This window comes from Bufo bufo, chromosome 1, assembly GCF_905171765.1.
Source record: "Bufo bufo chromosome 1, aBufBuf1.1, whole genome shotgun sequence".
NCBI lineage: Eukaryota > Metazoa > Chordata > Amphibia > Anura > Bufonidae > Bufo > Bufo bufo.
In genome coordinates, this window is record NC_053389.1 from 790,014,584 (window position 1) to 790,028,228 (window position 13,645).

General features: G+C 44.6%; 1 protein-coding gene across 1 annotated transcript in view; it reads left to right on the plus strand.

The window, feature by feature from the left end:
• LOC120986410 overlaps positions 1-5,989 on the plus strand; it is a 40,596-nt gene extending 34,607 nt beyond the window's left edge. The window contains exons 5-8 of the mRNA XM_040414964.1: positions 970-994; positions 4,204-4,241; positions 4,510-4,547; positions 5,310-5,989. Coding sequence (XP_040270898.1) covers positions 970-994; positions 4,204-4,241; positions 4,510-4,547; positions 5,310-5,411 — 203 coding nt within the window. The 3' untranslated portion in view covers positions 5,412-5,989. The remainder of the gene's footprint in view (positions 1-969; positions 995-4,203; positions 4,242-4,509; positions 4,548-5,309) is intronic.
• Positions 5,990-13,645: the final 7,656 nt, after the last annotated feature.

The window sequence follows — 13,645 nt, forward strand, 5'->3', positions numbered from 1 at the left end:
AGAGTATTGCGAAGTATCATATGAGGGACTGGAAAGTGTTGAAATCTCTTAGTGGGACTGAAACGGAATGACATAACCGTGGTAAATAAAAAAGTTATAAATAAATTATGGATTAGGCACAGAAACTTATAATAAAAAAAATTTATAATAAAAAGTATAACGAACCAACCTAATTATTTGGTATCACAGCAGTCGTAACATCCCATAGAAAAAATGTAATATTACTTAAAATGAAGTAACTTAAAATTACGGTGAATGTTGTAGAAGAAAAATCTGTAGATTTTCAGATCTTTTTCACATTCCTCCCCCCAAAAATAATTGTACTCCCAATGGTACCAATGAAAACTATTCATCACTGCCCCCCAAAAATAAACAAGCCCTCATACAGATGTGCCGCGTGGAATGTGGCCAGAGAGCAGACAATTATAATGGCTGTGTACTCAAGAACCAAAATAAGCCTTAATGGGGTTATCCAAACCCTATAATGACCCCCCAAATGCCAGGGCCCCCTATATGGATTATACTTACCCTGCTCCCCAACACTCGCATCGTTCCTGATGCCTGCACGGCCGCCGATGGGAGGGAGGCTCATTCCAATCACGGCCTACCATTGGCTGCCCCCCCCTCATCGCCGAATATTTTGATCCGCACGACGGGGAGAGGCAGCGGGGGCCGTGCGTCAGGGAACGGGGTAACTATAATCAATATGAGGGGCCCGGGCATTAGAGGGGGACATTTTAGGGTTTGGATAACCTCTTTAAGTGGCCCCCTCACATACACACTGGCACAAAATATTTATCCACCAGAAGCTCATCAAGGCAGCGGAAATGTGTGTTAGTTCTGCCCCGACCACTAGTCCAATAGTCTGAATTTACAGCATCATAGATCACTGGGATCGAGGCTTTACTGTCATCTGCCCCCAGTGGTAGGTCTGTGCATTGCTTCTATAACCTGTGTCCTTTCTTATAGATAAAAGGAAGAAACAGGAACAGAGGTGAGAAACAAATGGGGGGAGTTTTATCAAAACTGGTGTAAATAAAAACGGGCTTAGTTGCCCATAGCAACCAATCAGATTCCACCTTTTATTTCTGAGAGCAGCTCTGAGAAATGAATGGTGGGATCTAATTGGTTTCTGTGGGCAACTAAGCCAGTTTTCCTTCACACCAGTTTTCATAAACCTCCCCCAAAGTGTCTTTATATATGTCTGTTCTGTATTAACCCTTCTTATGTGGAGGTTGGGGGGTGTCCTCTCCATACATATGTGTTGTGTTATGGATTTGGTGATCTCCTCTCTACAGATGTGTCCTGTATTATGGATCGGTGATCTCCTCTTTACACATGCGTCCTGTGTTATGGATTGGTGATCTTCTCTGTGCAGATCTGCATATGTGTCTTGTGTTATGGATCGGTGATCTCCTCTCTACAGATGCGTCCTGTGTTATGGATCGCTGATCTCCTCTCTATAGATGTGTCTTCTGTTATGGATTGGTGATCTCCTCTCTGCAGATGTGTCTTGTGTTATGGATCGGTGATCTCCTCTCTACAGATGTGTCTTCTGTTATGGATTGGTGATCTCCTCTCTGCAGATGTGTCTTGTGTTATGGATCAGTGATCTCCTCTATACAGCTGTATCCTGTGTTATGGATTGGTGATCTCTCTACAGATGTATCTTGGCGTTATGGATTGGTGATCTCCTCTCTACACATGTGTCTTGTGTTTTAGATTGGTGATCTCCTCTCTGCAGATGTCTCTTGTGTTATGGATCGGTGATCTCCTCTCTACAGATGTGTCCTTGTGTTATGGATCGGTGATCTCCTCTCTGCAGATGTGTCTTGTGTTATGGATCAGTGATCTCCTCTATACAGCTGTATCCTGTGTTATGGATTGGTGATCTCTCTACAGATGTATCTTGGCGTTATGGATTGGTGATCTCCTCTCTACACATGTGTCTTGTGTTTTAGATTGGTGATCTCCTCTCTGCAGATGTCTCTTGTGTTATGGATCGGTGATCTCCTCTCTACAGATGTGTCCTTGTGTTATGGATCGGTGATCTCCTCTCTACAGATGTGTCCTGAGTTATGGATTGGTGATCTCCTTTCTACAGATGTGTCTTGTGTTATAGATTGGTGATCTCCTCTCTACAGATGCGTCCTGTGTTATGGATTGATGATTTCCTCTCTACAGATGTATCATGTTATGGATCGGTGATCTCCTCTCTACAGATGTATCATGTTATGGATCGGTGATCTCCTCTCTACAGATGCATCCTGTGTTATGGATTGGTGATCTCCTCTATACAGATGTGTCTGGTGTTATGGTTTGGCAATCTCCTCTCTACAGATGTGTCTTGTGTTATGGATCGGTGATCTCCTCTCTACAGATGCACCCTGTGTTATGGATCGGTGATCTCCTCTATACAGATGTGTCCGGTGTTATGGATTGTGATCTCCTCTCTGCAGATGTGTCTTGTGTTATGGATCGTGATCTCTTCTCTACAGATGTGTCTTGTGTTATAGATTGGTGATCTCCTCTCTACAGATGTGTCTTGTGTTATGGATTGGTGATCTTCTCTCTGCAGATGTGTCTTGTGTTATGGATTGGTGATCTCCTCTCTACAGATGTGTCCTTGTGTTATGGATCGGTGATCTCCTCTCTACAGATGTGTCCTGAGTTATGGATTGGTGATCTCCTTTCTACAGATGTGTCTTGTGTTATAGATTGGTGATCTCCTCTCTACAGATGCGTCCTGTGTTATGGATTGATGATTTCCTCTCTACAGATGTATCATGTTATGGATCGGTGATCTCCTCTCTACAGATGTATCATGTTATGGATCGGTGATCTCCTCTCTACAGATGCATCCTGTGTTATGGATTGGTGATCTCCTCTATACAGATGTGTCTGGTGTTATGGTTTGGCAATCTCCTCTCTACAGATGTGTCTTGTGTTATGGATCGGTGATCTCCTCTCTACAGATGCACCCTGTGTTATGGATCGGTGATCTCCTCTATACAGATGTGTCCGGTGTTATGGATTGTGATCTCCTCTCTGCAGATGTGTCTTGTGTTATGGATCGTGATCTCTTCTCTACAGATGTGTCTTGTGTTATAGATTGGTGATCTCCTCTCTACAGATGTGTCTTGTGTTATGGATTGGTGATCTTCTCTCTGCAGATGTGTCTTGTGTTATGGATTGGTGATCTTCTCTCTACAGATGTGTCTTGTGTTATTGATTGGTGATCTCCTCTCTACAGATGTGTCTTGTGTTATGGATTGGTGATCTTCTCTCTGCAGATGTGTCTTGTGTTATGGATTGGTGATCTTCTCTCTACAGATGTGTCTTGTGTTATTGATTGGTGATCTCCTTTCTACAGATGTGTCCTGTGTTATGGATCGGTGATCTCCTCTCTACAGATGCATCCTGTGTTATGGATTGGTGATCTCCTCTCTACAGATGCGTCCTGTGTTATGGATTGATGATCTCCTCTATACAGATGTGTCTGGTGTTATGGTTTGGCAATCTCCTCTCTACAGATGTGTCTTGTGTTATGGATTGGTGATCTCTCTACAGATGTGTCTTGTGTTATGGATCGGTGATCTCCTCTCTACAGATGCATCCTGTGTTATGGATTGGTGATCTCCTCTATACAGATGTGTCCGGTGTTATGGATTGTGATCTCCTCTCTGCAGATGTGTCTTGTGTTATAGATTGGTGATCTCCTCTATACAGATGTGTCCGGTGTTATGGATTGTGATCTCCTCTCTGCAGATGTGTCTTGTGTTATAGATTGGTGATCTCCTCTATACAGATGTGTCCGGTGTTATGGATTGTGATCTCCTCTCTGCAGATGTGTCTTGTGTTATGGATTGATGATCTCCTCTATACAGATGTGTCTGGTGTTATGGATTGTGATCTCCTCTCTGCAGATGTGTCTTGTGTTATGGATCGTGATCTCTTCTCTACAGATGTGTCTTGTGTTATAGATTGGTGATCTCCTCTCTACAGATCTGTCTTGTGTTATGGATTGGTGATCTTCTCTCTGCAGATGTGTCTTGTGTTATGGATTGGTGATCTCCTCACCACAGATGTGTCTTGTGTTATGGATCAGTGATCTCCTCTCTACAGATTTGGAGGAGGTTGGTGATGCCCTGCAGAATATAATAAAAAACAGTTGTGTAACATTTGTGTTCTTTTTCTCTTCAGAGAATCTTCAGTCTGGATTGACCAAAATATGACCACAGGTGCTTATAAGTGTTTTATTCCTCTTTTTGTGTTCCTCGCTTACCAGTTTTACTTTTACACCTGTGAAATAACCATCCTAATATCACCCACATGTGATCCTCTTTAAGATCAAAAAGATTAGGCTTCACCGGCAAATCCTTTCCTTCCTTACTCACATCTTCCCCAATCATAACCCTTTCTCTTTTTCCAGTATGTCTCCCCTCCTCCTATTTTTCTTTCTTTCTGAAATCTTCATTAGAGTCTACATTAAGTTTAGTCTCTCCACAGATTGGTCAGATGGTAACCACAACGTTGTCTTTTCTTTGGTGAGTTTATTGTGCCTCATTGTGTTTTTGTGAATACACCACTATAAACCCCTCCATTACCCTAGCCTACTGGGAAACTGGTATTAAAGGGATCATCCCATTCAGAATTGCTTCTCTTATCCCTGCAGATCACCTCTTATCGCTGAGGAAGCTTTATATGGATGCCCATACTAAATAAAATGGCAACCATGTACATGGTTGTCTTGAGGCTTCAGAAGCTGAAGCTCTTTGCTCTGGCTTGTAGAGGAGGGTCCTGACTGAGGGGCTCCCCTTTATGACATCCATATGACATAATAGAGTATATGGATAGAGACTGTCATAATAGGATGACCCGTTTTACCAGGGAAACTGAGAATACATCTGTCTTAGGCAGGGGCTTAGCTATGGGCTCGTGGGCCCTGGTGCAGGAGTTCAGCTTGGGCCCCCCTTCCCTCAGTGCTTTGTGGCCAGGGGCAGGGAAGCACATAGCCTTCGTGTTGACTGAGGCAAAAACCTCACCCCCACCCCCGCCATGCAAAATTCTTGGCCTAACACCTTCCCTCCAGCCAGAGGGGTAACTTGACCAGCATGTACTTTCTTTTTATGTGGCACAAGGGTCTTTGGGTCCCTTCAGGCTCCTGGGCCCGGTAGCGACTGCTACCTCGGCACCCCCTATAGCTACACCCCTGGTCTTAGGGTAGAAACTCTACCAAGAAAGTTCTTTTTTTAGAATCAGACCTTCTTCTTCATGATTGACTTGTGTTGTCTTTCTCATTGGGTTAGAATTCTACCTCCAAGACTGACATCTCTCATGCCCACCTGAACAATATGGATTCTCAGACAGAAAGTGGGTCGGCCACACGTTTCAGCACCTTCAGAATATGAGCCACCAGACTTCTCAGATTTGTAATAACTGTGATCTCCATGACTGGGAACCTCAACTTTGGCCTCATGGTGGAAGAGTCCAAGAAAGTTCCTCAGAGGTCAACGTATTGCAGTACCGACCTGTGACATCATCATGTCCTACAGCATTGTGCTACAAGGTGTTATAAATGGGAGGCCTGTATGTTATTTACTGTCTGGACCAAGTACAGCCCACCGAACTCCTGTCTGGAATTATACCTGTGTATATTTTTACCATGGACTTGAAACTTTTCCATGGAAGGGCAGTGCAAGAACGTATGTCGCCTCTGATATCTCTCGTTATGACACCATTGGGCGTCAATGGATGAGACAACTTGCCATGTGTCCTCAAGCATTATCCCAAGTTCATATCAAGCACCCACTGTTCCTAGCATAAAATGAGCCTCAATCCTTTGCATCTTCTCATTGACTTTCTTTCTAGAGCCTCATGTCTACAATACCCCAATGTGAACATGGACCCATTTTCTAAGACATTATAGGTTACAGTAGAAAAGCATAAATCATTTTTTGAACAACACTTATTGCTGTATTTTGGGTGATAGTCTCTTCCTTTGCCCGCCCTCCAAGTCCGGACTTATCGATGAGGCAAGAGACTTGGAGGGCGGGCAAAGGAAGAGACTGGGGAGGAGTAAAGTGAAAAGAAGGCAGAGCAGCCTGGGCACCTACACACTGAACGCCGCCCCTGGGCACTTGCGAGTGCTCATTTGCATATGAATTAAACTTGTGAGAGACTTGAGTGATTTTAGGGAGAATAAAGCATATCATTTTGAGAAAAAGAGTGGGGCCCCATCTCTATCGGAGGTTTCATCATCGGATGTGGATTTCTCAGATACGGATACACATCAGGTGTCAAATAAGAGGAGCCATAATAAGTGGGCAGCCTTCCCTAAAAGACAAGGTAGAAAATGGCGAAGATGGGGCAGAGAGATGGGAAATTTACAGGGAGGAGGCTATCAAGGCAACTCCTCTTCCTCATCTACTCCGTTGGGCAATACCAATCCATCTTTTTTAGTACAGAATCAGACTTATCAATTGCGGGACCAGAACAGAGGCAGCGAGAATCGAGCACCAGTGACGACTTACAAGTCATAAATCTCTCCTCATGGGTGTTAGATGAGACAGAAATTAATGTATTGAGAGAAGGTCTCTCATTTGTACCTACTACGGAATTTAGGTTGCTTACATGGGTTAAAGATCTAAATCTTTTTTGTAGAAAATTGAAGTGGCATACATTTTTCAAAAATTCCAATAGACAATCGTGTGAAAAATTAGGGATTAATAAAAGTGACTTCCCAGATCTATTTGTGGAACTCTGGGAAAAGGGCTCACAGAACCCTGGGGAAGGTCCCTTCACTGATCTGTGCCCAAGAAGTAACAAAATGCCCCCCCCCCCCCCCCCCCCCCCGGTTCAATTACGAATATATCAACATATTTCTCCAGTTGGTTACATCCAATTTGGAGAATCTCAAAATCAGATGCCCCTTCAGTATAATTTATCTAGGAAAGAGGCAGAGGGATGAGTCGATTGTGATTAAACCATCTGACAAGGGGGGCAATTTGGTTATCCTGAACCATGAGAAGTATCAAAAGATGTGTCTGGATATCCTTAACCACTTCACATCCACCCATAGGATATAAACGTCCTATGGGTGGATGTTGATCTCTTAATGGACGTTCTGGAACGTCCATTCAGAGATGGCAACTGCAAGCTAATCGTGCATCTGCCGAGCCGGGGGCCCGCTGTCAAAAAAGTTAAAAATAGAAAAAAGAAATAAAATAGACATATTTTGTATTGCCGCGTCCGTAACGACCGGCTCTATAAATATATCACATGATCCACCCTGTCTTGAGGAAAGTTTCTAAAGAAGTACGGATACAGGAGAGAACTGATCTCCTCACTCCTAAAAAATCCTCGGTTAATACACAAGCCCAGATTCGCCTAATTTCTACCTATGATAGGGCCAATGAAGAAATTAGAGCAATTCTCAATAAGTACTGACCCATTCTTCAAATGGACCCTGACTTATCAAGTGCCGTTACTATTCATCCTAGTATTATGTATCGAAAACGTAGAAGCCTCAGAGATCGTCTGGTGCACAGACATTATACAGCCCCCTTGGGAACAGGCACATGGCTAGATCGGAGACTAACAGGCATGTTTCGTTGTGGAACGTGCAAAGCATGTCAATATATCTCTACATAAAAAAATAATCATCTGCTCCGTCACCAATCAGAGCTTTCCAGTTAAGGGGTTTGCTAATTGCAAAACTAGAGGTTTGGTCTACATTTGTCAATGTTCGTGCCCAAAAGACTACATTGAAAAATGTTACTCCTGTAGATAGCTAACCATGTAATTGAGAGACATTTGGGTGATCCTCGTGTTCTGCGTTTCTCGGTTCTGGAAATCATCCTCCAGTCACCAAGGAAAGAAGCAGAATGGATTTATAGGTTCAATCCCCTAGTGGTTTAAATGAGAGATTAACCTTCAATTGTTTTTTATGATGGAATTAATCTTCTGTTGTTTTCCTTTCTCTATTTTGCTTTAGCTTCTGATAATAGGATTAGGTTGCCTTTTACTAGGCGGTGATGCGAGAAGCATCCGAACATATTTTGTGGCGTAGACTTTGCCACATTATTATTGTTTTTTTCTTTTCTTTCCCAAATCCACATTTATCTAGTGGGTTTTTGTAGGTCAGTGCATTTAGCTTGATGGTGTAAGGATGAGCACATTTATGAGCACATTCATATTTTTTTTTTATTGGGGTATTGTATGGTATCTATTTATTGACATGCACTGCCTGTCCAAAAAATAAATCGCCACAAAAAAAAAAAAGCCTTTAGCTTTGATTACGGCACGCATTCGCTGTGGCATTGTTTCGATAAGCTTCTGCAATGTCACAAGATTTATTTCCATCCAGTGTTGCATTACTTTTTCACCAAGATCTTGCATTGATGATGGTAGAGTCTGACCGCTGCGCAAAGCCTTCTCCAGCACATCCCAAAGATTCTCAATGGGGTTAAGGTCTGGACTCTGTGGTGGCCAATCCATGTGTGAAAATGATGTCTCCTGCTCCCTGAACCACTCTTTCACAATTTGAGCCCGATGAACCCTGGCATTGTCATCTTGGAATATGCCCGTGTCATCTTGGAAGAAAAAAATCCATTGATGGAATAACCTGGTCATTCAGTATGTTCAGGTAGTCAGCTGACCTCATTCTTGGAGCACATACTGTTGCTGAACCTAGACCTGACCAACTGCAGCAACCCCAGATCATAGCACTGCCCCCACAGGCTTGTACAGTAGGCACTAGGCATGATGGGTGCATCACTTCATCTGCCTCTCTTCTTACCCTGATGCGCCCATCACTCTGGAACAGGGTAAATCTGGACTCATCAGACCACACGACCTTCTTCAAATGCTCCAGAGTCCAATCTTTATGCTCCCTAGCAAATTGAAGCCTTTTTTTCTGGTTTGCCTCACTGATTAGTGGTTTTCTTACGGCTACACAGCTGTTCAGTCCCAATCCCTTGAGTTCCCTTCGCATTCTGCGTGTGGAAATGCTCTTACTTTCACTATTAAACATAGCCCTGAGTTCTACTGTTGTTTTTCTTCGATTTGATTTCACCAAACGTTTAAGTGAATCGCCGATCACGATCATTCAGGATTTTTTCCCCACCACATTTCTTCCTCGAATACGATGAGTCCCCACTATCCTTCCAGTTTTTAATAATGCGTTGGACAGTTCTTAACCCAATTTTAGTAGTTTCTGCAATCTCCTTAGATGTTTTCTCTGCTTGATGCATGCCAATGATTTGACCCTTCTCAAACAGACTAACATCTTTTCCACGACCACGAGATGTGTGGTCGTGAATACATGGGGGTTTCTTCATTTAATATGCCCGCACCATCTTGCACCGCCGATGCAGTCATCTACACAACGGGGGCCAGTACACATGAGTAATGATCTGCAGCATCGTTGTTTGATGCTACAGTACCTGTTTCTCTTACATTCTTATTTAGACTTTGTTTTAATTTTTTGTTATAGGTCGATTTTGTCATCTATATTCTCTGGAAATTTGCCTTGTGTACTGTTTCCATCTCCCCCAGCATTAATCTGTGTAGCGTGCTATCTATTTCAGTGAGTTATTTACTTTTTGTATTGTTATTTATAAACCTATATTTACTTTGCCCACTGTGGCGTTATTTCCCATACGGACCCCCTCAAGAACCCTGTAGGGGGAAACGCGTTGGAGTATAAGGGAAATTCACTTGTTAGGGTTTACTAGGGTATTTCAGGGCAGGTACGAGGACGGAGGGTCTCCACCACCAGGAGATACGTCTGGGCTTTAGGGGAGAAAAACAGGGTGTTCCTAGGGAAAGATACCCCTTTTGATTGATTCTTCCCCTGTTTTTTTTGTCTACCTCCCTTATTGGCTTTATTGTTAATGTATAACTGTACTACTGACTGGGGTGTATATAAGAAGATTATATGACCTGTGTCTATAGGTCTTTTAAGTGTTTATAATAAAAATCAACATTTTAAGGGTCTTTTTCTTTTGGCATTTGATTCAGGCAAATCTGGCATGGATCAGTACACAGGAAAGCAAACAGGACAGTGGCACACACTTGCCGAAACTAGGTAACTAGAGCCTATTGCACTGGCACCTACCCCTGGCAGAGGATGCCTTATATACCCAATTGGAAGGCTGTCCTTGGCTGGAAGCAACAGCAGGTGTGCCCTCACTGGACCTTTAAGTGGTCAGAGAGGAAAGTGCATCCTAGGAACACCAAGAAATACTGGAAACAGAATGCACAGGTCTGGCAGGGACCTGAACAGAGTGCTTGGGCGGCCCACCAGGGAGGTAGAGGAGGACAACGACAGGCACGGACCACCAGCAGTAGACTGGTGGGTGACCAAGCAGCCATGGCCACCAAGAACATTGATGCTCCGGTGGGTGAAGAGTGCTGACTTTATCTCCCTTGTCTTTGAAGTAGACAGTTGGAGAATCTCCTGAGAAGAGCAAGTGCCTTGATGTTGTCCATGGGTTCCCAAGATCTTCCCTCAGGACCAGACTCCTTCCAGCCCACCAGATAAAAGGTTTTACCTCTGACTCTCTACATATACAAAATAATCTTGACCTTGTACTCATCGTCAGTGACAACTGGAGTGGGAGTAGAGAAAGAAGAACTGTAGTAGCAGTTTAGCACCACTGTTTGAAAAGAAAGACATGGAAGGAATTAGGGATGCGTAATGAGATTAGCCAACAGGCTACAGACAGACCTCCAGAACTTGGAAATGCGGTGACCCAGTGGGGTTAATGTGATAGGATGTATCTCACAGGCTGCCTGTAGGGGGAGTACTGGGGAGCTGTCAGGTCCTAACTACTGTTGTCAGGTGTGGGCTGGTCCCACCCGAGTAGTTGTCTTAAAAAGGACCTTTCATTACAATCAAAAATCTAAACTAAGCATACAGACACGGAGAGCGGCACCCAGGGATCTCCCTGCACTTACTATTATCCCTGGGCGCCGCTCCGTTCTCCCGTTATAGGCTCCGGTATCTTCAGAATTTGCGTTTGGCCAGCACTCCAGCCTGGGAGAAGGAGACGCCGGCAGGCTCCTCCCAGTTGAGCCGAAAATCTGAAGATACCGGAGCCTATACCGGGAGAACGGAGCGGCGCCCAGGGATAATAGTAAGTGCAGGGAGAACCCTGGGCGCCGCTCTCCATGTCTGTATGCTTACTTTAGATTTTTTATTGTAATGAAAGGTCCTCTTTAAGAGTGAGGGAGTTGGAGAGAGCAGCAGCAGAGAAAACTCCAGCCCTGTGGGATTAATGGAAGCCTCTGAGGGAGAGAAGAATAGAACCCTTACAGAAGGTTGAGAACCAGTAAAAGGGACAGTGCTTGGATTAAGATGACTTAACTAGACTTCACTGCATGTGGATTGGCTTATTTAGCTTTACTTGCCCTTCCACACTGCTGAGATGGATCGGCCATCTGATAAAGGACTGCACCCCACAGTTGGGCATTGCAGAAATAGAAAGAGAAAATTGCACAATTGGGAAAATTGCATTGTATGGTAGAGGGGGATCACCATACTGTCTACCCTTATACACAGCCTTAAAAAACAGTTTGCTGGAATACCTCCAAACTGTGCCTGCTTTCTGAAAGTACATATGCAGTGACCCAGCGGATCACTGCTAAAAGTTCATTGTTTGCTGAAAGTTAAATGTGATCATGGAGACTGGTTAGTCTGGCCCGTCTGGTTGGTTAGAGAGTCCAGGGTGTGCATTGAGTAGAAGAAAGGGTACACCACTCTCATCCTTAGATGCTTGGCCCGGGGAGCGCTGGAGTAGGATTTGCCACTGTGAGTACTACCACCCCTATCCTGTCCACCTCACACCTCCTCTGCCGGATAGCACACATTGCAGACGTCACTTCTTGATCCGACACGATGTGTAGGGGCAGGCCTTGTAGGCGAAAAATTTGTTTTATGAACAAGTTGGCAAGCTGACTTGCTGAAGGAAGACCGGTCAAAGGAATGAAGGTGGGCCATATTGGAGAACTGGTCTACCACCACCCAGATCTCAGTATCTCCTGAGGGTGGAGGCAGATCGGTATCTAGTTCATAGCTAGGTCTTTCCATGGAGAATCAGACATGGGAAGTAACAGCCCTGCTGGCTTTTGCTTAGAGGATCTGTTCTATGTGCATTTGGTACAGGAGGCTACATCAGATGTGTTGGGAAATAGTAGGCCACCAGTAATGTTGTGAAATGAGGTTCAAAGTTTTGCAGAGGCCCAGATTTAAAAAAAAACTTTTTTTACCTCTTTTTAAAAGTTCCCCTACGGAACTTGCACATGTGATCTTCAGATTGCTTCTCTCAAAGATCCCAATGCATTAGTATTGGAGTCTATGAAGCCCTGCAACAGGCAAGTTCTCCACAGGAACATCTGTGGTAGCCTTGGATCATTCAGAAGGACTGGTGCTGCCGCATGGAATGAACAACTCCCCAGATTGCCACTAGAGGGAGCCACTCCAGGCCTGAAAGCGCAGAACTTCCGGTTTTTCAGCCTTCAGATGCTGTGGGCACATTTGACCACGGCATCTAAAGGATTAAATGTCTGCGATTGGTGAAAGCAGACATTATCCGGTCCTGTTTGAAACAGCACAAACCCGGTGGCTATGAAGCCTACTTCACTTGTGATCGGGTGCCATGTTTAAACAGATAACTTTTGCCATACATGTACAGCAGCGGTCGTCTAAGAGTTAACTGGACAAGAGCGACTGAGATGATCCCGGCTGGTTCAAAGATGTGACGAGGCTCCTGTTAGTCAGTAGGCAGGAGCATAGCTAAATGCTCACGGGCCCTGGTGCAAGAGTTCAGCTTGGGCCCCCTTCCCTCAGTGCTTTGTAGCCAGGGGCCTTCCTGCGGCCTAAGGCAAAAATTGAAACTCCTTCCCTCCAGCCAGAGGTGTCACGTTCGGGTGTGGGAGGGTAACACCACACCGAACATAGGAGAGAAAGGGGTAAGGGAATAAGGCCTGGAGACTAGGGAAAGGAGATGGACACCTCCTAGTAAAACCCTAATCAAAGTCCTGACTAACTACCAGTGTGAACTGACCCCAGAGGTAGGTGAGTTTATACACCGGAATACCTAGTGTCCTAACTCACCCTATAGGACCCTGGTACTAATGTCAGGACTGAGACAACCTGTTCCTCCAAAAGGAAGGACAAACAGGAGTCTCCCTCAGGCCTTAATACAAATGACAGGAAAATGCAACACACAAAATAACCCAAACAAAATACAAAAGGGAAAGAAAACACTTAACTTCAAGTGGCTATGGCAGCACCAGGAACTCAGCCCTTCAGGCTCCTGGGCCCGACTGCTACTTCTGTACCCCCTATAGCTATGCCCCTGTCAGTAGAACAAAAAGGACTGGGAGAGGGCATCTGCCTTGATGTTCTTTTCCGCTGGACAGAAATGCACCTGGCTTGGGGACTGAGGCGCTGAGCAGGCTGTATAGACATACATTCAGGGCTGGCCTTAGGGACGTGCGACCTGTGCAACTGCAAATCTGCAGGGGGCGCCAAAGGATTAATCAGTGGTCCCTCCTTCCTATGAAATGAAGCTTCTCTGTCTGCTCTAGAAGAGCAGGAAGCTGAAACAGGGGGCTCTACCACCGACTATGGCTGCTG